This window comes from Pan paniscus, chromosome 2 (assembly GCF_029289425.2).
Source record: "Pan paniscus chromosome 2, NHGRI_mPanPan1-v2.0_pri, whole genome shotgun sequence".
In the NCBI taxonomy this organism is placed as follows: domain Eukaryota; kingdom Metazoa; phylum Chordata; class Mammalia; order Primates; family Hominidae; genus Pan; species Pan paniscus.
The window spans coordinates 37,013,089-37,036,300 of NC_085926.1; the positions used below are offsets into that span (position 1 = coordinate 37,013,089).

The window sequence follows — 23,212 nt, forward strand, 5'->3', positions numbered from 1 at the left end:
AAAGAAGTTTCTAGGTAATCTTGTTTGAAGGATGATGTAAAAATATAAATTTAAACTGTGAGTGACAAAATAAACTTCCTTAATATTTGCCTACATTTAGAGAAATGGAGCATTCAGCTCAGAAAGGAAGAATGTCTGTGGTTTTAAGGTAAAATCCATATTCCAAGACTCAGTGAAGAAAGTTCAGTGATAAAGAACAGACTACTCTCATCTTATGAAGAAATGGAGCAATTTCACTTGGAAAGACTAGGAAGACAAAATGTTACAGACGTATTTATTGTGCCACAAAATAGGCAAGGTCAGTTTTGAACAATAAGAACTCCATAAAGTAGACCAGGGCATCTCAGAAGTGAGGTTCCATGAGCCCAGGTGGGGCACAGGCTGGGTGACCTTGAGTGGAGAGGAAGAGGGGTTTTCTGAGCTTCAAGAGCTGGGCCACACAGTATGTTGGTTTTAGCTGGGATGGAGTTCTAGAACAAACCTGCACTTTAGAACACCTTTCTACCCACCCCCAACCACACAACTTGCTACTATTAGTAAATGTATAGGCTGAGGCATGGTGGCTCACGCCTGTAATCCCAACACTTTGGGAGGCTGAGGCAGGCAGATCACTTGTGGTCAGTAGTTCAAGACCAGCCTGGGCAACATGGTGAAACCCTAACTCTACTAAAAATACAAAAATTAGCAGGGTGTGGTGGCAGGCACCTGTAATCCCACCTACTTGGGAGGCTGAGGCAGGAGAATCAAGCTTGAACCCGGAAGGCAGAGGTTGCAGTGAGCCAAGATCATACCACTGCACTCCAGCATGGGTGACAGCACGAGACTGTCTCTCAAAAAAAAAAAAAAAAAAAAAGAGGCCAGGCACAGTGGCCCACACCTCTAATCCCAGCACTTTGGGAGGCTGAGGTGGGCGGATCACTTGAAGTCAGGAGTTCAAGACCAGCCTGGCCAACATGGTGAAACCCCATCTCTACTAAAAATACAAAAATCAGTCGGGTGTGGTGGTGCACACCTGTAGTCCCAGCTCCTCGGGAGGCTGAGGCAGAAGAATCACCTGAACCTGGGAGGCAGAGGTTGCAGTGAGCCGAGATCGTGCCACTGCACTCCAGCCTGGGTGACTGAGCGAAACTCTGTCTCAAAAAAAAAAGAAAAAGAAAGAAAATGTATAGAAAATCATCTCAATTCAGAAGATTGGTATCCATATTTTTTAAATGAAGGGCTAATTTAAAAAGGAACAAATATTAGAGATTTTATTCACTTTTGAGTTACCTTTTTAAAGTCTAGTTTTATTATCTTATGTGCCTTTAGTCACTAGATTTTCCCCCAATATATTTTCTGTGTAAGCACTTTAAAGATACAATAATCATTTCAATAAAACCACCTGGGTACTAAGAGCAAAAGAGAATCATAAATTCTGCAAAGTAGTTGCACTCCATGATTTTAAAAAAACCTCTTGGACAGGGTACCTCTAAAGATGAAACTCAAGTCTTTAAAAGTTCTACATTCCAGATTGTTTTTCCTTGAGAAGGAGACAAAAGAAGAGGGATGTGGTTGCCATCATTTGTTTTAAAGTCTCCTATAACAAAATGAACATGTCAGTAGCCAATTGTGGTTGGCAAAAGGGTGTATTTAATAGATTTCGAATCTGCAGGCAGATTTCCAATCTGCCTGCCCTGCCCTACCCTCCCCCTTTGGGTTTGTTTGAGGTTTCATTCCACAAATAAGCAGCAGATAAAACACTTTACAAGGTACAGCACAGTTGTATTGAAGAAAAAAAAGACCCAACTCTTACTTTAAGAGTATTAGGCCTGGACTTCCCCTGCCCCATGCAATAAAGCAAGTTTTATATACACTCCCCATATTTTTTTCTAACATTTTCTTATATAAATTTAAATATTTTACAAAAAAAGGCTTTTTTCCTCCAAACATATAAATTTGAGTGAAACATAGATTCCCCACCCGAGAACTTGTTTCTTCACTAAAATATAAATGTTGTCTGATATTAAGGGTAAATGTCTTTTGACCACTGGAGATCACTGAAGTCTGAATTGCACCGTGGAGAAGGCACTTGTGTTTTCTGAGGTCTCCAGCAAGTATCTCAGTAAGCACTCATAGAATTGCTGTCTGTCCTCCAGAACCCGTGCCAAGGCCTCCGAGTGCCCAGTTACTGAGGCAGCTGGGGAAAAATGTTGAGTAAACATGATTCTACAATTACGGAGATAAAAAATAAAAACAGCATGGACTGGTTCTACCCTAGAATCAAACTACAACAAAATCCAAAGTGTTCATTCATGTAGATTCAAAATGACTTCATTCTCTCATAAATTATAAAATACAAAGGTGGCTGTTTTAATGACAAAACTCAAAACAGTACTAAAAGGGGTTTGTGTCAATGGACAAAAGTCAGTCCCTCTAGGTAGGGCCCCAAGGAGCATCACCCAGGTTGAAGGGTGGTTTTCCTACTGCTGGGCCAGAAGTGCTGTCCTATTGGCCTTCATCTTCTCCAGCCGCTTGGCCAGGTGGCTGTTGGTCATCTCCATCTCCTCAATCTTGTCCAGTGCTGTTCGTAACTGGAGACAGAATGCAGTCACTACATGTGGTCAGAAACAACATCCAGTGCTACTCTATTTTCAACTTCCTGGGAAATGAAAGCACTGCTAACTGTGATGGCCTTGCACAGGACCCACAACCTCATTTTTTCTATCAGTTAGAGGTGTTAAATGATGATACTGAGGATTGTTTATTTGTTTTAATCACAGAAAGGATATATAGAAGTTGGAGAAATAGACCTGATCTGAAGCAAAAATACAAACTATCTTTTTACTTAGTATCTAATTGACCAAAACATAAAAGTAAATGGCAGTCACTATGCAGGTCAAAAACCAGCACAAATTAGTTAAGTGACTCCACTGCTGTTTCCTTAAGTATCAAATTTCTTACACAGCTAAGAATTATTTCCAGAAGATTTTTTCTTTTTAGGAATGTATTCTCCAAGAAACATATTAAAAGAAGTACCTCTCGTTGTAGCTTCCGTTTTTCTGCTTTCAATTCATCTTCAACTTTCTCAGCATTCTCAGCAGCAGTTTTATATCTCAGAACCTGTCCCTCAAGCCGGCTAATCTGTAAGTATGAGAACATAGGCCTCTAGTACTGGGCACTAGAAGTCACCACTTTTTGGTAGCCAGGATGGAAATACAATGTCATTATAAATGCCAAGTAATCTAACACTAACAAGTCCCCTAAGGGTGACTCATAAGTCCTCTCAGAACTCAGTTGCTATTTATAAATCAAGAAATGTCCCCAGAGAGGATTACAGCTGTAGAGTCATTTTAGGGCCAATTTCCCATGCTAAGTTTTATTATGACCATATTGTTTAAGTGCCAAAGCAATATAGGAAGAGACACTAAATGGAAAAGTTCTTACACTTTTTGGAATGTGTAAGGGATTTTATTACAAATGATGATCTTGAATTCTCTTGAAATATCTACAAAAACAATGATAGCTATAGTTTCCTATGGTTTTAGAGAAAACAGAAGGCTAAAATGTCCCAACAAGTGCTCTCTGCTGGCTTTTCTATTTTAATACAGAACTATTATTGATCCAACTGCAAAGGCAACCCAGGCACTCATGGGTTGTTAGCCACTTAGATGCAGGAAGGACATTTAAATAACTTAGTACCATATAGAAGTACTTACACTTTGCTCCAAGGTAGTTATATCCTGTTCTGCTTTTGAAAGCTTAAATTTGTATTCGCTAATTTGTCTATTGGCATCTCCTAGAACAGAAGAAGACAATGAATTATCTTCACCTGTCAGAGATGACAGTATGAGCCATCAGGCAGTACCTTTGTGGCACAGAGAGGACCATGCAGTCTTAAGATTACAAAATACAGGGCTGGGCGCGGTGACTCACGCCTGTAATCCCACCATTTTGGGAGGCCGAGGTGGGTGGATCATGAGGTCAAGAGATAGAGGAGACCATCCTGGCCAACATGGTGAAACCCTGTCTCTACTAAAAATATAAAAATTAGCTGGGCGTGGTGGCACAGGCCTGTAGTCCCAGCTACTCGGGAAGCTGAGGCAGGAGAATCACTTGAACCCAGGAGGCAGAGGTTGCAGTGAGCTAAGATCGCGCCACTGCACTCCAGCCTGGCAACAGAGCGATAATCCGTCCCCCTGCCAAAAAAAAATTACAAAATACAAATGCACACACAACAACCACAGCATCTTCAGCAGCCCAGGTTCTGGACTGTATATACTACAAGATGCTCTAGCATATATGTTACTACAGTATCCCTTGCAGCAAGAGTTAGAAGAAAATTCTTTACCCTATGATATGTGTGAGCAGGGCTTGAGAAAGGAGCCCTGCCAATTCAGCAGCAGCCCCTACCAACCCTGTGTGTAACCTTGTGGAGCCTCCATGCCCACGGGACTGGGCCCTCTAGTTCCCTGAACGTGGCCCCATGCCTTCCCATCTCCCAGGTTTTGCTTCTGCTATCCAGTACTGTAAGGGTCCTTTTCTCCCACCTCTGACTTGCTTCAAGGCCAAGCTCAATTTTCACCTCTTTCATGACTCCCCTTAATTATAAGTCCTTCCCTTGCTGTATTTTATTTGCATTTTTATGACATTTGTCATGCTTTTTAAACATCGTATGTGTAAGCAAGGAGAGGGGCCCTGTCTTGGCCTTCCTAAATCTACCTATGTACCTAGCCAAGTGCACACAGTGTATGCCTAAATAAATATATGTTGGAATAAATGCTGTTCAGTAATGTGATAATGTGTTATGGGTAGAGCTATAAGTTACTAGATGAACATCTGACCTAGGAAGTAAATCACTTAAAATGAAAAGTTTAGAAATGATGGCAGGGGACTTTTAAAATCCCTCCAAGAATCCAAGTTTAGCAAAAATCAGTCTCTGGCATGATTACAGTAATAAGATTTGCAAAAGATAAACCAAATCTAACATACCACAGGAAATATTCAGATTATCTAACTTAAGAACTTTTCTACATTTCCACATGACCAAGGTTACAATTACTTATACAGTCTTCAATGTGAGAGGTTTTTCTTTTTTTTTTTTGAGATGGAGTCTCGCTCTGTCGCCCAGGCTGGAGTGCAGTGGTGCGATCTCGGCTCACTGCAAGCTCCATCACCCAAGTTCACGCCATTCTCCTGCCTCAGCCTCCTGAGTAGCTGGGACTACAGGCACCCGCCACCACGCCTGGCTAAATTTTTGTATTTTTAGTAGAGACGGGGTTTCACCATGTTAGCCAGGATGGTCTCGATCTCCTGACCTCGTGATCCGCCCACCTCAGCCTCCTAAAGTGGTGAGAGGTTTTTCTAATTGGACAATTACTGTCACCTTAAAAGGAACAGGGTTACCATCTCCCCAAAAGCCATATCTGGTAGTGAAAGAGAAGTATTCCTATTTCTGAGCCCTAAAACAAGCTTCAGGATCTGATTTTTAAATTGTTATACTCAGCAATCTATTGATTATCCAAATGTACTTCTTCCTTCTCACTCTCCAAACCACCTTTCCCTTCCTGTTTTCAAAAGTTTAAGTCTCTTATCTCAGTAACTTCATGTGTGTTTTGAAATCCCATTCCAAAACACTCTCATAATAGGCAAGGCACCATCCAGAACCAAGAGTTGCTCCACTCCTGGCCTTCTGGTCCAGGGTAGCTGCTTGCTTTTGTCTTTGCCAGCTTTCCCACAGTCCTGCAAAGCTCACTTTGTTCTACACCTTCTGCCTGGGTACTTTACCTTCTGCAAATACCGGCTATACAACAACCTACCTACTCTAGGAAGTATTCACACATAAATGCCAGCCCATTCCCCCTAAATCTGTTTCCTTTTAAATTTGCTGCTTAAGGACAATCTCTCAGATCTATTCCCTACCCTCTCTCTAAGACTGCTGACAGCTACTGAACTGGTTCAGGCTCACCACTGTAGTAGCTTCCTAACTAGTCAGCCTGCCTTTTCCCATGTCCCTGTTCTCATCTACCGCCAACACCAAAATGACATTCTTGAACAAAATATTCACCAGGAAATGTCACAAGTGTCCTAACTGACGTCCAACAGAAAAGATAATACCAATATCAAAAGTTAGTATTAATAAGCCTTAACCCAAAAAGTCTTTTCTCTCTTTTTTTTTTTTTGAAGAGACGGGTTTTCACCACATTGCCCAGGCTGGTCTCAAACTTCTGAGCTCAAGCAATCCACCACCTCAGCCTCTCCAAATGCTGGGATTATGGGTGTGGGCCACCACGCCTGGCCCCAAGATGTCTTTTCTTGGCAGCCTATCTCAGAAGGTTTAGATGAAAAGTCCATGGAATAAACAAGATTTTAATATTAGTTATCAGAAAAGTCACTATTCTTATTGGAAAAATAAAAATCTCCTCTGTCCGAGAATTACACATAATCACTAACAAAGGCTAACTACAAATTCCTGCTGAAATCTTCCTACTATGGGAATTAGTGTGACTACAGTGATCATTTTATTATGAGGTCAAAAGTAGAAAATGAGAAAAACTGGAATAATTCGGGTAAAATGAATAGAATAGACTTTATTTTGTGGACTTATTTTAAATTTCATCTAATAAAGATAAAATTGGATTAACAAAATACTTCTAGGAAAATTCTGAAACTACTCAATTTAGTGTGAAGTAGTTCCAAATAGATTCGTCCAATTATCCAAGACAAATTCCAGAGAAAAAACTTTAATGGGGAAGGGTGCTTGCTGTATGGGAGCTTAAAGATGACAAATGGATGTGGAAAAGGACAGTGCCAGGTTGTCAAAAGGCATTTCACTGTGTGCAAAAAGTTCCTAGAAATCACTTTATCCAGAAAGGGTAAGAGCAATAAACCTCATTATCCCCTGAAGCACACAGGCTAGTGGAGCCTCTATTCAGCTATATTGCTGACTAGGACTGTTTTTCTGGACTAGCCAAGGACTAACCAATTTTTGCAGCATAGCTCTTCTTAAGAAAAGCATATTAACGGCCAGGCGCAGTGGCTCACGCCTGTAATCCCAGCACTCTGGGAGGCTGAGGTGGGCAGATCACCTGAGGCCAGGAGTTTGAGACCAGCCTGGTAACTATGGTGAAACTCTGTCTCTGCTAAAAACATAAAAAACTAGCCGGGCATGGTGGGAGGCGCCTATAATCCCAGCTACTCAGGAGGTTGAGGCAGGAGAATTACTTGAACCCAGGAGGCAGAGGCTGCAGTGAACGGAGATTGCACCACTGCACTCTGACCTGGGTGACAGAGTGAGACTCCCATCTCAAAAAAAAGAAAAGTATATTACAAGATACCAGCAACCTGCTGACAAACCCACCCCTGGGACACAGTCTGTATACAGACTGGGACTGGCCTATCCCCTGGTACCTACTCTGCATTTCGATGAACTGCAAGTCTGAGCCATTCTGCAGTCCTGCCAGGTCACCCACTGTGCCATCATTCCTGGAGCATTTCTGTCGTTCCTCCTCTAACTGAAGCTTCAGTTTTCTAATCTGAAATGAAAATAAAGGTTCATCAGCAAGATCCAATCTCTCAAATGAAGCCGATGCTTATTCTATGGTCACATCATAGAACAAAGCAGACCCTTATCGTATCAGCCACATTCATTCAAAACCTATTTTCTTGAGTGCCTAATAGGAGACACACATCGTCCTAGGTGCTAAAGATAAGCTATGAACAAACATCGAAAAGAGCAAGCCCCAGGACCAGGTGTCCCAGTAGAAAATAGCCATATTTTAAATTTGTGTCTGCTTATGGAACAGTACATCTTTGGGGTATTTTTTGTTACTTTTATTTAAAATGGAAAATTCTAGCCAGGCACAGTGGCATGTACCTATGTATCAGGCTACTTGGGAGGCTGAGGCATGAGGATCACATGAGCCCAGGAGTTTGAGACCGACCTGGGCAACACAGTGAGACCTCATCTCTAAAAAAAATAAAACAAAAATATAAACAGTTAACTGATAGGGTATATTCAAGAGATTATTTCTTAAAATGGAAGATTCCATGAGCAGTTTTTTGTTGTTTACTTTTAGACATAGGTTAAATTTTCTTACTTAGAAAACATCCTGTATGTAAAAATAATTGGGGCTGGGCACGGTGGCTCACGCCTGTAATCCCAGCACTTTGGGAAGCTGAGGCGGGCGGATCACAAGGTCAAGAGATCGAGACCATCCTGGCCAAAATGGTGAAACCCCATCTCTACTAAAACTACAAAAATTAGTGGGGCATGGTGGCACGCGCCTGTAGTCCCAACTACTCCGGAGGCTGAGGCAGGAGAATCATTTGAACCTGGTAGGTGGAGGTTGCAGTGAGCGGAGATCACATCACTGCACTCCAGCCTGGTGACAGAGCGAGACTCTGTCTCAAAAAAAAAAAAAAAATAATAATAATAATAATAATAATAATAATTGGATACATAGAGATGGCTTCCCCAGCTGTCCTTAACTCCACCAACAGGGGTCAAAGGGAGGCCTCTGCACTAAGATTAAGTTTGCCACTCCCCAATGGGAAAAGGGTAAGCTCTATATTGGGACTAACTCTATACTTCCCAGACATCTCTGCCCTTTCAACACACAGGGTCACCATCATTAGCTGCCTTGAGGGAACCAGGACAAATCTCATTATCTCCATCATTCCTATTTATGTGCATCTCACAAAGGGTCATATCCTTCCTCTGCACTCTTCCTCACAAGGGTCTGTACGACCACTAACCTTCATCTCCTAACCTTTCCCAATGCCTGAAACTTTTCCACTGTGCCCTCTAGAATTATCAGTCCATCATCAGCAAACACACTCTGTCCTCAGTCTTTTCTGAGCATCCCCCCTTTACCCTCGTGCTCTGATAACCCTCTCCTGCTGCTTCTGCAGCTCTCTCAAACACTGTTTTTGTTTTGTTTTGTTTTGTTTGTTTGTTTGTTTGTTTGTTTGAGAGTCTCGCTCTGTGGCCCAGACTGGAGTGCAGTGGCATGATCTCAGCTCACTGCAACCTCCGCCTCCCGGGTTCAAGCGATTTTCCTGCCTCAGCCCCCCGAGTAGCTGGGATTCCAGGTGCATGCCACCACGTCTAATTTTTGTATTTTTAGTAGATGGGGTTTCGTCACGTTGGCCAGGCTGGTCTTGAACTCCTGACCTCAAGTCATCCACCCACCTTGGCCTCCCCAAGTGCTGGGATTACAGACATGAGCCACCATGCCCGGCCCCTTTTTTTTTTTTGTACTTCCACAGCTTCCTACCACTGAATCTAGAAATGGAATAGGTGTCCTCTTGCTTTCCTTGCTGGTATTTTCCCTCCATCTTCCCTAAAAGTCCCAGGTCTTAATCTCGTCTCTTCAAATTATATACACTAACTACTTATCATTGCCAAAATCCCATTCCTTCATCACCATTTATTAAATAGCTCCCAACTTGCACTCCCTCTAGACTATTCCTGTCTTAATTTTTGGCAATTTCAATGTACATCTAAGTAGAGGATCTCCCTTACAAATGATCTCTCAATTTCTGGTATATCTCCTCTTATGGTTTGGATGTCTGTCCCCTCCAAATCTCATGTTGAAATGTATTCCCCAGTGCTGAAGGTGGGGCCTGGCAGGAGGCATCTGGGTCATGGGGCAGATCCCTCATGAATAGCTTTGCACCATTCCCTTGGTGATGAGTGAGTTCTCACTCTGGTAGTTCACACAAGATCTGGTTGTTTAAGAGTGTATGTTACCTCCCCACTCTCTCTGGCTTCCGCTTGACATATGACGTGCCTGTTCCCCCTTCACCTTCCGCCGTGATGAGAAGTTTCCTGAGGCTGGCTGGGCGCGGTGGCTCATGCCTGTAATCCCAGCACTTTGGGAGGCCGAGGTGGGTGGATCACCTAAGGTCAGGAGTTCAAGACCAGCCTGGCCTGAGGCCTCAGGAAACTGAGCTCAGAAGCTGAGCAGATGCTGACACCATACTTCCTCTACAGCTTGCAGAACCATGAGCCAGTTTAAACCTCTTTTCTTTTTCTTTTTTTTTTTTTCCTTTTTTTTTTTTTTGAGACAAAGTCTCACTCTGCCACCCAAGGCTGGAGTGCAGTGGCGCAATCTTGGCTCACTGCAGCCTCCACCTCCCTCCTGCGTCAGCCTCCCAAGTAGCTGGGACTACAGGCACCCACCACCATGCCCGGCTAATTTTTGTATATTTTTAGTAGAGTTGGGGTTTCACCATGTTGGCCAGGCTGGTCTCAACTCCTGACCTCAACCACCTGCCTCAGCCTCCAGAAGTGTTGGGATTACAGGCATGAGCTGCTGTGCCCAGTCAAACATCTTTTCTTTATAAATTACCCAGCCTCAGGTATTCCTTTATAGCAAAGCAAAAAATGGACTAACCCACCTCCCTTCCAAGGATCTTGCTATCTATCCCTTCTTGCCCTCAGCTACTCACTCCCACAGTCATATACCAGATCTCACCATTAGACAATTGTAATCCCTACACAATTTAGTTCCATGTATCCTCTCTCTAACCACTATTCCTCATCTTTCTAGGTCATTCTCTCTAGACCCGAATTCCAACAACCCTTCAACCACACTGGTACCACTAATCTACAGATTACATCTTCTTTCTACTATACCTTGATGTGTTCCTGAATATCTCCCGAATCCTCTTCATCCAGTTTAATTTCAAGGTCCATCATTATAATCATTTTCTTACATACTCCCTCACCTCTCCTGCCCCATTAATACTGTCCTAGTAAAATCTAGCTCTCTACCCACTCCATGCCTGCCCCTATGCTGCTGTAAGTAGCCAGAGAAACACATATAATAAATGCATTCACACAAACCTTCTAACATATCATATAATATTGTCTGATGTCTTCTTACTAGAATGCCTCTCAGGCAGGAATTTTTTTTTTCTGAACTAATTTATTCACTGAAATATCCCAGTGCCTAGAATAGTGCATGCTAAATAGTAGAATCTCACTCAACATTTGTTGAATGACTGAATAGGAGTTCCAAAATAGAGAACACAGCATATGGGAGGGGAAAAAAATCAGTAACAAAATCATTCAAGAAATTTTCCCAGAACTAAAGGATGGGAGCTCCTAGAATTGACAGGGGCCCAGCATCACACATGAAAACTTCAAATCACATGACTATCTTCAAATTACACCAGAATGCTAGAGAGAAAGAGAATAGGATACAAGCTTCCACAAAGAGGAGAAAAATAGATCACAAATCAGAAAAGATCAGAACTCAAAATGTTCATGAAAACTCAACAGCCATGCTCGAAGTCACAGCACAATGAAGAAATGTCCTTTTAAAAAATCTTAAGGAGAACCATGGCAACTCAGGATTCTCTACCCAGCCAAACTATTTTAATCAAGTGAGAGGGTAGAATGAAGACATCTTCAGGCCTGCAAGGTCATGAAAAATTAACAATCCACAAACCCTCTTCTCAGGAAGCTACTGGAAGATGTACCAAAATAAGAGAATAAATAAGGAGAAAGGCATGAGACACCGGAAAAAGGGAACCCAACCTAAATCACATGCAAAGAAAATCTCCAGATGCCAATGAAGGGTGACCACATCTATGTACCGAGAGGGCAAGTCACTAGTTTAGAAAGGGACAAGTCAGATGCACCAAGATTCAACAAACTGGAACTGAAATAACACCAGATGCATCTGAAAATACTGAGTGGGATTAATCTACTCTTGGAGATTCTGTGGCTAAATTGATGATAGAAAACCAAGCAAATACAAAGAAAAACCATAACATTAACTTTAGAGGAAACTAATAGTTCTGAGGGAGATGATCCTAGAATGCAACCTGGCTCCACTGTGTGAGTAGTGTTTAGAGGGTCCTAATGACACAAGCAGGCTGGAATTACACTGTTCCTTTATTAGGAGGATATAAGAGTGGAAAATAAGTATGTGTGTGGCAGGGACAAAGGATGAAAAACAGCTAAATCCTCATCTTCCATAAAAGGATGTCAATATAGAATGCCTGAAGCAGAACAATCAAGACGCAACATAAGTATGTTATACAGAGATACAAGGACAGTACACAAGAATCAGCTAAAAGTATTTAACAGAAATGGTCAGGGGCGAGGTCAGAGGAGCCAGGGCAAGGGACTGCTGTGTTCATAACAAGCTTTGTAAAAAACTATATGACTCCTTAAACTATGTGTCCTTAAAAAAATGTTTTAAGAACAGAAAATAACAAAGAGGTAAAATATGAATTATCTGTCCTTCATATCTCACTTGAGTACTGATGTTTGAAAGAAGCATATTTTTTTAATGAACATTTCAATTAGCCAGTATTTTACCATGTAACTTTGTTAAAATTATATTACACTCCAATAAGAATGCCTTTACCTGTGACAGTAGTTCTTCCTTCTCTCCAGCAAGTTTTCGTAGCCTTACATCTAAAACAAATGAAAAAGATCATAAACTAAATATGTGATGATATAGTATATAAACAATTAAAAATTTTTCAAACTCATAAACAGCTAATATTATCTGATAAATTAATTACTTACAGCTCTGAATATCTAAAGAAATAAAGGTGTTAATAGCATTACAGAAAAGTTCTTAACTATCTAAAAAGTATTTCCACACAACTGATATTTATCAGGGCACCAAATCCAACATTTGTTCCCCACAGCAGTGATTTGCCACTTAAAGACAAACTGAAGTACAAAGGAGGTCATTTCCTTGTTTCAAGCTTTCACTAGTAGACAGACAACTCAAATGTCAAGTGTGTTCCTAAAGGCTGAGCCCTTAGCGGGAGAGATCCAAAGATGTGAAAGAAGATGGGGTAAGAGCAGGACTGGGCAAAGGAAGCTAGAGAAGAGAAAAGAGAGGAGCATAATGCTGGAAGAAGCAAAGTCCCCAAAAGCTAGTAGGGAGGGAAGGGGACCCACTCCAAGATGTGGACAGCCAGGCCAGGCGTGGTGGCTCACGCCTGTAATCCCAGCACTTTGGGAGGCCTAGCTGGGTGGATCACTTGAGGTCAGGAGTTCAAGACCAGCCTGGCCAAAATGGTGAAACCACGTCTCTACTAAAAAAATACAAAAATTAACCAAGCGTGGTGGCAGGCGCCTGTAATCCCAGCTACTCGGGAAGCCGTCTGAACCCGGGAGATAGAGGTTGTGCGTTGCAGTGAACTGAGATCTCGCCACTACAATCCTGCCTGGGCGACCGAGTGAGACTTCGTCTCAAAAAAAAAAAAAAAAAAAAAAAAAAAAGATGTGGGCATCCATGGGTGGATCTGCGGCTTGGTGGCAGCACCATTAGGGCTCACTCCTAGCCTGTGGAGGTTTGACTCTTCCCAAGTCTGCATTAAAATAGGCCCCTTCAGCTGAGGAGATACCATGGTTCACTTAAAAAAGCAGCTGATATCTCGCCAACCACTACCCTCTGTAAACAGGGTCACAGCCAAATAAAGATTTTGGTTTCTTCTGCACCTTCCAAGCAGATCTGCCTGCTTGGACCTGCAGACGAGGGAAAAAACAGCAGGGAAACACCCTGGGCTGCCTATAGCCAGACTCTCGTTCCATTCTCCAGATCTCTCTTGCTCACCCAGCATCCTGTTTTATTCAAAGTGCCCTACAATCACATTTCTGGAATGCACATTAGAGAATGTGCTTACTAACTTTCAAAATGTTTTTCAGTTTGCTTCACACTTGTATCTCTCACTCCTCTAAGAAGCTTACACATATATGAAAACAAGATGAAAAACAAAAAAAGATTGTTTTTTTTTTAAATAAAAGTGAGCTAATGATACAGTATCTATCTGTGCCATTTTTCTTCCTCTAGAGTAGATTTCTTTGTGGGGTCAATGGATGGGCGACTTTGATTTCTCAGACAGAGGTGTCAGCAACTTTGTGGTTTCCTGGAGAGAGATGTCAGATTCTCAAAGGGTTAAATTTAAGAGGTTTAGACTTTAAGAGTCTGGGAAGCCCTGCTCTGGAAGTCATACTTCTCTGGTATCTTTTTGGTCATCTGTTTCTTGGCTTAAGAAATGTGGTGGAAAAGAGGTACAGAACCCTGGGGTAAGTAGTGGAACATAAAACCAGATGTTCCAAGGATGAGAAACTTATAACACACTTGAGAAGTCTCCTGCTAGCCTACTGCTCCCCTAGCACAGGTATACTAGACTATCTCTTTGCAGAAAAGTTTGTAGTTAAGTAAAAACCGATGTGTATAGGCCCATAGTACTTCCATCCACAGGCCTTACAGTTACACTTATTGCCTTACAGTGACCCAGATGCTGATTTCCCAAGGTCAAGGATGTCTGAAGACAATGTGCCAATGTGCCCAGATTCTTCTGGTTAAGGATCTACTTGAGCCTCAGCCCTTATGCTGTTTTTGTTTTCCAAGCTGGGATATGAAAAAGCAGAAAACCCAATAGGGTAACATTAATCCAAGTCAACATAGCAACCAGTATCTTACCTAATGGCCCTTCTCCTGCTGACTCCAAGACCTGAGCAGCTTCCTGAGACACAACAGTGATGGCTCCAGCCACTGGTTCATGACTGACATCACCATTGGGAGTGCCATCGGGGATTATAACTAAGCCATGTTTCTGCAGGGGGGAAAAACTCACCATCACAAAAGGCCCATATGGAAGCAGGAAGCTCTGTGAGGTCACTCTGCAACAATACATGTTTGCTACAGGTAAAACCTGGTTAGAATCAGTTACATGAAATATAGCTCTGTGTAAGAAATAGCTTAAACCTACCAAATCTGGATTAGAGAATAAACACTGTAGTTTGTATTTAGGCTAGGAAAGATGGCAGGATGAAAGGAAGGAAGATAGAGAGTAAAACAGTGAGGGACCTGAATTCCAGGCTAATGCTAACATACCTCTCCCGTCTTCACTGTCTCCTGCAGGTCAGCCAGCTCCTCTCTGAGCATATCTCGCTCATTCCTAAGGCAGGCAATGTATTCTTTCTGTTTCTCTAGGGCCTGGTTTTAGGTAAGGTAGCAAGGGAAACAATGGCACAGAAAAAGAGCAGGTGAAAGGTAGCAGAGAAGTACCTAATTCAAATAAGCAAAGATAAAGGCATAAAAAGCAAGAAAGCAGTCAAAAGATTGGAAACAAACAGTCAGATATGGGAGGAAATACAGAGTTACATGGATATACATCTCCAGAAGAGAGTTCTCATAGAAACTGGTTCTCATGCATCAATTTGGCAAAACATGTTTAATCACATCAAGCAGGGAAATAAATCTTTTCCAGTCAATGAAAAAAATAAAACAGGAAAAGGAAGATAAAGAGAGAAGCCAGAGTAAAATAAAGCTTTCCTTACTGACTGCCTAAGTAAATTTTTATTTGGTGAACAAAAAAAACCCCACATTTCATGTTTAACTAAACTAGTTTATTCAAGAATACAGTTGATTTTTAAAAAAATAGTTCTGGAATAAAAATAACTATTATACATAGGTATTTTAATTTAATACTGGCTGTAGATTTTTCTCCAAGTAGTGTGGCAAAATACTCAAATACCACTTAATTCAAAATAGTTAACCTCCAAAAGGATTCAAAGATCAACTTCTGACAATTTAATTAAATATAACTGAGACTCATTTGGCTTTCTGTTATACTCCCAAAATGTGAAAAACAAAAATAAACACTGACAAAATAAATACAGCCAAGCTATGAAGAGTTACAGAACATGGATTTCAGAATCAGGCTTTTGGGTTCTGGCACATACTTGTCCTATGCCTCAGTTTCCTCACTGGAAAAACAGAAGGGATAATAGCACCCATCCCAAGGGCAGAGGCATAAATCAAGGTAAAGCATTGCCTGTAATGCCTAGATAGCAGGGACAGTTCAGGAGAATCAGGTTGGTGATTTCATTTGTAAATTCCCTGCCATTTCCTTAATCTCACAACTGTCAGCTGAGGACAATGCAGAAGCAGGAACATACTTTGGTCATCAATGAAAAATAAAATCTACTATGAAAAAATAAAATCTATTGTAAAAGAAAATAACCCAGAATTAAAAATACACCCAAGGTAAGTAGTCTATGCAGGAATCTGATAACTGGCCTATTTGAAAAAGCCTTTCCCCAAATATTTTTGTTCATATATTTAATGTCTTCTGTTAGCATTTCCATTAATCCAAGAAGTTAAACTATATCAGGTAACTTTCCTCTCAGTTCACTGGGTTTGAAAGTGGGACAGCGAATTGCTGAGAAATTGATAGCTGAATAGCTGGGCAATTCAAAAAATCATTATAATCCTGTTTTGCAACCAAATAGGGAGCAAGTAAATAAGGGATGATAGCAACTATGATTTGTATAGCACAAATTATATGGCAGGCACTATTTTATATAATTTCTCTCTTATACATTATTTTACATTTGAAACCTCCACATATCCTGTGAGGTACTTGTATTATCCCCATTTAACAGATGAGAAAATTGAGGCTCACAGTGGTTATATTTTTTCGCCCAAAGTCACAGTAAGTGGCAAAACCAGAAAATGAATCTGGTTGTTTTTGTTTCCAAAGCCCTTAAATAGTTTTTTAAATATCACAGCTCTATGAAGGCCACATTATATTCCCTTATTGTTAGCCCAGATGATGCTAGGAAAGGAGTCCATACGGCAAATCCTACTCTTTACTTATCCAAACTGCAATGTCAATATCTGACTTCTTTTCAACAATTTACATTCACACTATATGATGTGTCTCAAGTCTGCCTGTGAATTAACAATGTGCATTTCTAGCACCATCTAGCTAGTGTTAACACTCCATTATGTTAATAATTAATAATAAATGAAACATTGGGAAAACAAAGCACAACAATACTTTCCCATGTGTTGAGTGTCACTTTATGGATTAGGTATTTTTGGTTACTGGTATCTGCATGCATAGTTATGTCATGTATCACCACATATAAGTGGGTAAATGATCACTGTCACAACATGCTCTACATAAACAACACTGAATAAAAAAGACCTCTGAGGAACAGGCCAATTTGAAACTAGGAATTCTAGCAAATGATATACATGACATTTGCTCTTCTTCCACATCTTATTGCACTGGGTTTTATTTTTACCTTCGGACTTTTTAATTTCCTCTTCCCATAATTATAGATGAGAAAATAAAATACATCCTGTAAATTCACCCACTTCACCACAAAGTTTGAAGACTACTAAAATACCTTATAATTGGATCAAATGTATTCAAGCTGGATCTAAAACCCTCCGTATTACCTGACCATATAACCACTACCCTTGTGCTTGTGTGCAACAATAGCTCCTACAGTAGATTTTTTTTAGGGTAAAAAGTACACGCTTGTAGAGTTCAAAATAATTCTTTATCCCTGACCTAACCTCAAATCCTACCATCCGGAAGCCAAAAGGATGTGTATAATGGGCTGAACTTTTGGGCAAGGGGTTAATTCTCCACATAATTGTACTGGGGAACAAATATCTTTGGTCAGAATGGAAGTGAGTTTATGCTGGGCTATAGAGATACGCAAGTTCTTCATACGCACCTATTCTATACATGGGCTCCTGGTGTTTAGAACTGCAGTGGAGCTAGAGGCAAGACCACTAATGAACTGAACTTTAACCTGGGAATAATGCACATATTTCTTCATTAAGTTACTAAATGTAAATCTTAAAAATGAAGCTAGAGACAAGTAGTTACTGACCATACTGAAAATGTGTCTTAAAAGTCAAGGGAGGACCACTGCCCTTGTATTATAATGATAACAAATGTTGGCAAGGACATGGAGAAATTGGAACCCTTGTTCACTAGTGGTGGGAATGTAAAATGGTACATCTGCTACAGAACACAGTATAACTGTTACTCAAAAAAATTAAACACAGAATTACTATATGATCCAGCAATTCCACTTCTGGGTACATACCGAAAACAACTGAAGGCAGAGTCTTGAAGAGTTATTTGAATACCCATGTTCACAGCAGCATTATTCACAATGGCCAAAAGGTAGATGTGTTGATATATCAACAGAAGAATGTGGTATATACATACAATGGAATATGATTCAGCCTTAAAAGGGATGGACATTCTGACATATGCTGCAACATGAACCTTGAGGGCATTATGCCAAGTGAAATAAATCAGATACTGTATGATTCCACTTACATGAAGTACCTAGAGTAGTCAAATTCACAGAGACCGAAGGTGGAATGGTAGTTGCCATTCCACCAGGGGTTTGGGAGAAGGGACTGAATGGGGAGTTGTTTAATGGGTAAAGATTTCAGCTGGGGAAGACTAAAAAGTTCTATGGTGGTGACAGTAGCACAACAACATGAATGTACTCAATGCCACTGAACTGTACACTTAAAAATAGTTAAAATGGTAAATTTTATGTTATTTGTACTTTAGCACAATTTTTCAAATTAAAAAAGAGTCAACTCGTGATTCAATAACTTGGAAGAATCTTGAGGGACTTATACAGAGTGAAAAGGGATAATTCCAAAAGGTTAACATATACTATATAATTCCATTTTTATAACATTCTTAAAAGAGCAAAACTACACAAATGAAGAAAAGATTAGTGGTTCTTAGGGCTTGGGAGGGGAAGGGGAGATAAAGGCTATGACTATAAAAAGGCAAGAGGAGGAGAAATCCCTTATATTGATGGAAATGCTCTGTATCTTCACCATATCAAGGGCAATATCCTGGTTGTGATATTGTACTATAGTTTTGTAAGATGTTACATTTGGGGAAGATTGAGCAAAGAATATATAGGATCTCTGTTAAATTTCCTCTTTTTTTTTTTTTTTTGAAACAGGGTTTTGGTCTGTTGCCCAGGCTGGACTGCAGTGACATGATCTCAGCTCACTGCAACCTTGGCCTCCCGGATTCAAGTGATTCTCATGCCTCAGCCTCCCAAGTAGCTGGGATTACAGGTGTGCGCCACCATGCCTGGCTAATTTTTGTATTTTCAGTAGAGACAGCGTTTTACCATGTTGGTCAGGCTGGTCTCGAACTCTTGACCTCAAGGGATCCACCCTCTTTGGCCTCCCAAAGTGCTGGGATTAAAGGCATAAGCCACCATGCCCAGCCCTGTTTTAATTTCTTACAACTGCATGTAAATCTAAAATTCTGGCCGGGCACAGTGGCTCATGCCTGTAGTACCACCACTTTGGAAGGCCGAGGTGGGTGGATCACTTGAGGTCAGGAGTTCGAGACCAGCCTGGCCAACATGGTGAAACCCCATCTCTACTAAAAATACAAAAATTAGCCGGACGTGGTGGTGCACACCTGTAGTCCCAGCTACTCAGGAGGCTGAGGCAGGAGAATTGCTTGAACCCAGGAGGTTGCAGTGAGCTGAGATCGTGCCACTATACTCCAGCCTTGGGGAGAGAGAGAGATTCCATCTCAAAAAAAGAATACTAAAATAAAATAATTCCAATTAAAAGCCAAATAATTTATATTTTAAACTGAGACATCTGAGGGGTTTCTATGGCTGGTCCAAGATTATCAGTTTAAAATACTAAGGCACTCATACAAGCTAGAAATCCTGGGCCTACAGATCTGTGTTAAAGAAAATTATGTGAAGTCCTAAAAGAAGCCCATTCTAGACAGTGACCAGATTTTAACTAAAAATTTTAAATTACCTACTTTGCCCCACATGTTTTTTCACCTCTTATATTTCCCAAGCAAAAATTTAAATCAAAGCAATGGTTCAACAATCAAATTTCACTTTTCAATTTCAAATTTCAATTTTAAAACCATAGTTTCAAAACACCTAACAGAATTATTGATTTATTCCCCAGAAGGCTTTTCTAGGTTTAGATGGAATTTTTAATACTCAGCAATTTGAAAGTCAGAGAATTATCTATAAAGTAGCTTTTGTTCTTTAAATTTTTGGTCTACAAACTTTTTTAAAGAAAGGGTATCACTCTATTGCTTAGGCTGGAGTGCCATGGCACGATCACAGCTCACTGCAGCCTCCATCGTGTGGGCTCCAGTGATCCTCCCACCTCAGCCTCCTAAGTAGCTGGGGCAGGTGCATGCTCTGCAAATTTTAAAATTCTTTTGCAGAGACAGGGTGGGTCTCACTATGTTGCCCAAGCTGGTCTCAAGCTCCTGACCTCAAGCAATCCTCTGGCCTCAAGCGATCCTCGAGCCTTGGCTTCCCAAAGTGCTAGGATTCCAGGCATGAGCCTACAAACTCTTAAGAGGTAATGTAATCTTCCCATGTGTATATTAATGAGAGAGGTCCTTGAAGTGATGAAAAAGACTGGATCCTGCTGACTACTGGTTGGGCTTCAGAATGTTCCTAACAACATTCTGAGGGTATAATCCACAGGATTTCATATCCAGGCCTGTCTCTCAAGAGATGTTCTCAGGGATCTTTAACAACTATTCCCTACTCCCCCTAACCTTAAGCAGAACAAGACTTTTCTTACATGTTCTATTTCCTCTGCCCTTCCCTGACAAGGTAAGCCTCTGGCAACTATGGCTAAGTGGTTCCCCTACTGTAGAACAGAGAGCTCAGCCAGGTGATGGGACTGCCAATCAAAGGCCACATGAGATGAACTGGAGGGAATTTTTTCCAGCTTTTGGTGTACATGGAATCTACCTGCAAGGCTTAGCAAAACAGCAATGAAGACATTTCATTTATCTGGGCCCTTACTTGGGGGAGTTCTGTGGTTATAATTACAGACAGCCACCCTAGAAAGTCTTACATTCCTATCTATTTCTGTAATTGAATTGATTTTAATCTCTTCCTATTTTATACACCAAGGATTTATAGGATGCTAATAACTTTCTCCCCACCACTACCCTCTTCTTATCCAAATTCCTGTAATGTAAGGATATCAAGTTAACCACAGAGTTTGAATTGAATGCCTGTGGCTGTTTCTGGATAAGAATCTGAAGGGAGGCCAGGCATGGTGGCTCACGCCTATAATCCTAGCACTTTGGGAGGCCAAGGTGGGTGGATTACCTGAGGTCAGGAGTTGGAGACCAGCCTGGCTAACATGGTGAAACCCCATCTCTAATAAAAAGACAAAAAATTAGCTGGGCATGGTTGTGTGTGCCTGTAATCCCAGCTACTCGGGAGGCTGAGGCAGGAGAATCACTTGAACCCAGGAGGCAGAGGTTGTAGTGAGCCGAGATCATGCCACTGCACTCCAGCCTGGGCAACAGAGTGAGACTCCGTCTCAAAAAAAAAAAAAAAAAAAAAAAGAATCCTAAGGGAATACAGAGAAACTTCCTTTAAAGAAAAGTTCCTACTTATACATTTTACAAGCCTAGTGTTTGCTGAAAAGAAGAGTTCTTCCAGGCACAACGTCAGGTTTTCCTATGGAAGTCTCTGTCTCCTACTGACTCATTTTTCATACTGTGTAAATGCTCAAGAAGAATCAAAAGGACAGGTTTTTTCAATCTCTAGGTTAAATTCTACTGTAATCCTCATCAATGAGCTTCTAACCAAAGCCCAATTTCATTTCATACCCCAATTTTTTTATCTTTCCAAAGAAGTGTCTCCTGGAGGTCAAACACCTCTTTTGTCATGGTGTCTATTTTCTGCTGCATGCGCTGCTTCTCCTGCAGAGGAAGAGGGGAAGAGAAGTAATAAAAGAGCAGAAAGAAAAGGGAGAGGAGGTTTGAGGGAGGAAACAAAAATAAAGCCGATAAAGAAACTTAACCAAAAAGGAAAGTCTGTGATGAACAGGAAAAGCAAAATTGGTCTGCCAAAAGAAAAGATGACATTCACAGTCTTGGCCACAAGATTCTTATTGGCTTGCCCCTACAAAAGTAAGCAAAGGAACCAGGAATAACTGTTCCAACCACAGCTACGTGGCAGCAAGCCAGCTAGAATTTCTGTGTACATACAGCTCCATATGTATATTCTTTCTTTGATAACTGCCTTTTTACCAAACAAGAACTTACATTCCTAGAGAGGGAAATTTAGGTTTGCTTATGAACAAATGATCTTTCATCTTAGAGAACAAGCAGTTTTGAATTTTATTTTTTAAGCAGAACTGATCATTTTGAATTTCTGTTAGCAAAATCTATGGCAGCAAGAACACCATGAATTTTGTATTATTTTAAAATTATATTATTTTGAAACATTTAAATTTAGCATTTAACAATCCTTAAATGACCTTTCTAATTAGGCAATGGTGCTTAACAGGTTTTCTTCTTATGCATTATTGGTAAATTATTATGTCCTCCTTTCCCTACTCATACATTAGGTACTTTACCATGGAATTTTCAATTCCAAAGACCAAAAAACATTATTTGTAATATTTAAAGTTTTTCAGCATAACCATAGATACTAACATCTAAAAGATGTTCATTCTAGATGTAAAAAGCATCTAAAACTATAGTTCTCAAAGTTTGTATACCTAGCACCCTAAGCTTTTAAAGAAGCCACAGTGATGAACTATAGAAATCAAGCATTATATTCTTCTTAAATGCAATTACAATTAATTACTAGAACACTTTACCAATCCTAACTTAAGCTATTGAATTTGAGAAGCAGCCCCCAAAGCAGGTTTATTATTTTATGTGGTTGGCATTTTGGCACAAAAAGATAAAAGAACAAAAAGGGAAAGAATTTCACATTATTTTAAAATACCAGCAGGATACAGATTCTGGAAAATATGCTTCCTACCTTATATGGAGAAAAACCAAGAAAATTAACTTCACATGTAATCTGATAGATCCAAAAGGTTATCTGTATCTGCACTTGAAATCCACAAATTCTGAGTATGTCCAATTATTCTTAATGATGACAAAAATTAACACATCTTCAAATTTAAAGTCATTTCTTTTTCTCTATTAAATGGTTTTTAAAAATCATTTGTAGAGAGACATATTAAGAGGTAGGTCCGAGGGGAAAGAGAGAAAGAGGGAGAGAAAAAGAAAGGCTAAGGTCTGAGTAGCCAGGAATGTGGACAAGTGTGGTTGTGAGATCTCTCTCCTGGGATCATTAACAATCTATGCTTCCTGACATCTCTGGCGTGTCAACACTAACTTAACATTAGATGCCTTTGATAGCCACACCTAGATAGTGGGCAGGATCCCCCTTCAAACTTATTTCCATATTTATCTAAAAACATCGTCTCAGGAGGGAAAACCACATTTAAAGAAAAAAGATGCATGCAATGTAGCAGGCCTGCAAGGATGACTAATGTTTTCAAAGAGTTCTTGGTAGACTATGCTTCATTCCCTTCCTAAGATGTTGCCAGCAATGTGGCAGAGTCCCTTCGCTTGCAGAAAC

At 40.6% G+C, this 23,212-nt stretch overlaps 1 protein-coding gene across 30 annotated transcripts in view; it reads right to left on the minus strand.

Annotated features, from left to right (window-relative positions):
* Positions 1-1,606: 1,606 nt before the first annotated feature.
* Positions 1,607-23,212, minus strand: part of LRRFIP2 (LRR binding FLII interacting protein 2) — a 133,027-nt gene continuing 111,421 nt past the window's right edge. For 10 of the 30 annotated variants that reach the window (XM_063602251.1, XM_055109645.2, XM_063602243.1 and 7 more), the window contains 8 exons: positions 21,439-21,531; positions 14,856-14,957; positions 14,442-14,574; positions 12,363-12,412; positions 7,391-7,511; positions 3,696-3,775; positions 3,016-3,120; positions 1,607-2,570 (listed from right to left, as the gene is read on the minus strand). In XM_063602251.1, coding sequence (XP_063458321.1) covers positions 2,460-2,570; positions 3,016-3,120; positions 3,696-3,775; positions 7,391-7,511; positions 12,363-12,412; positions 14,442-14,574; positions 14,856-14,957; positions 21,439-21,531 — 795 coding nt within the window. In that variant the 3' untranslated portion in view covers positions 1,607-2,459. The remainder of the gene's footprint in view (positions 2,571-3,015; positions 3,121-3,695; positions 3,776-7,390; positions 7,512-12,362; positions 12,413-14,441; positions 14,575-14,855; positions 14,958-21,438; positions 21,532-23,212) is intronic. The other 20 variants (XM_055109647.2, XM_024928261.4, XM_024928259.4 and 17 more) reach the window with 2 other exon arrangements.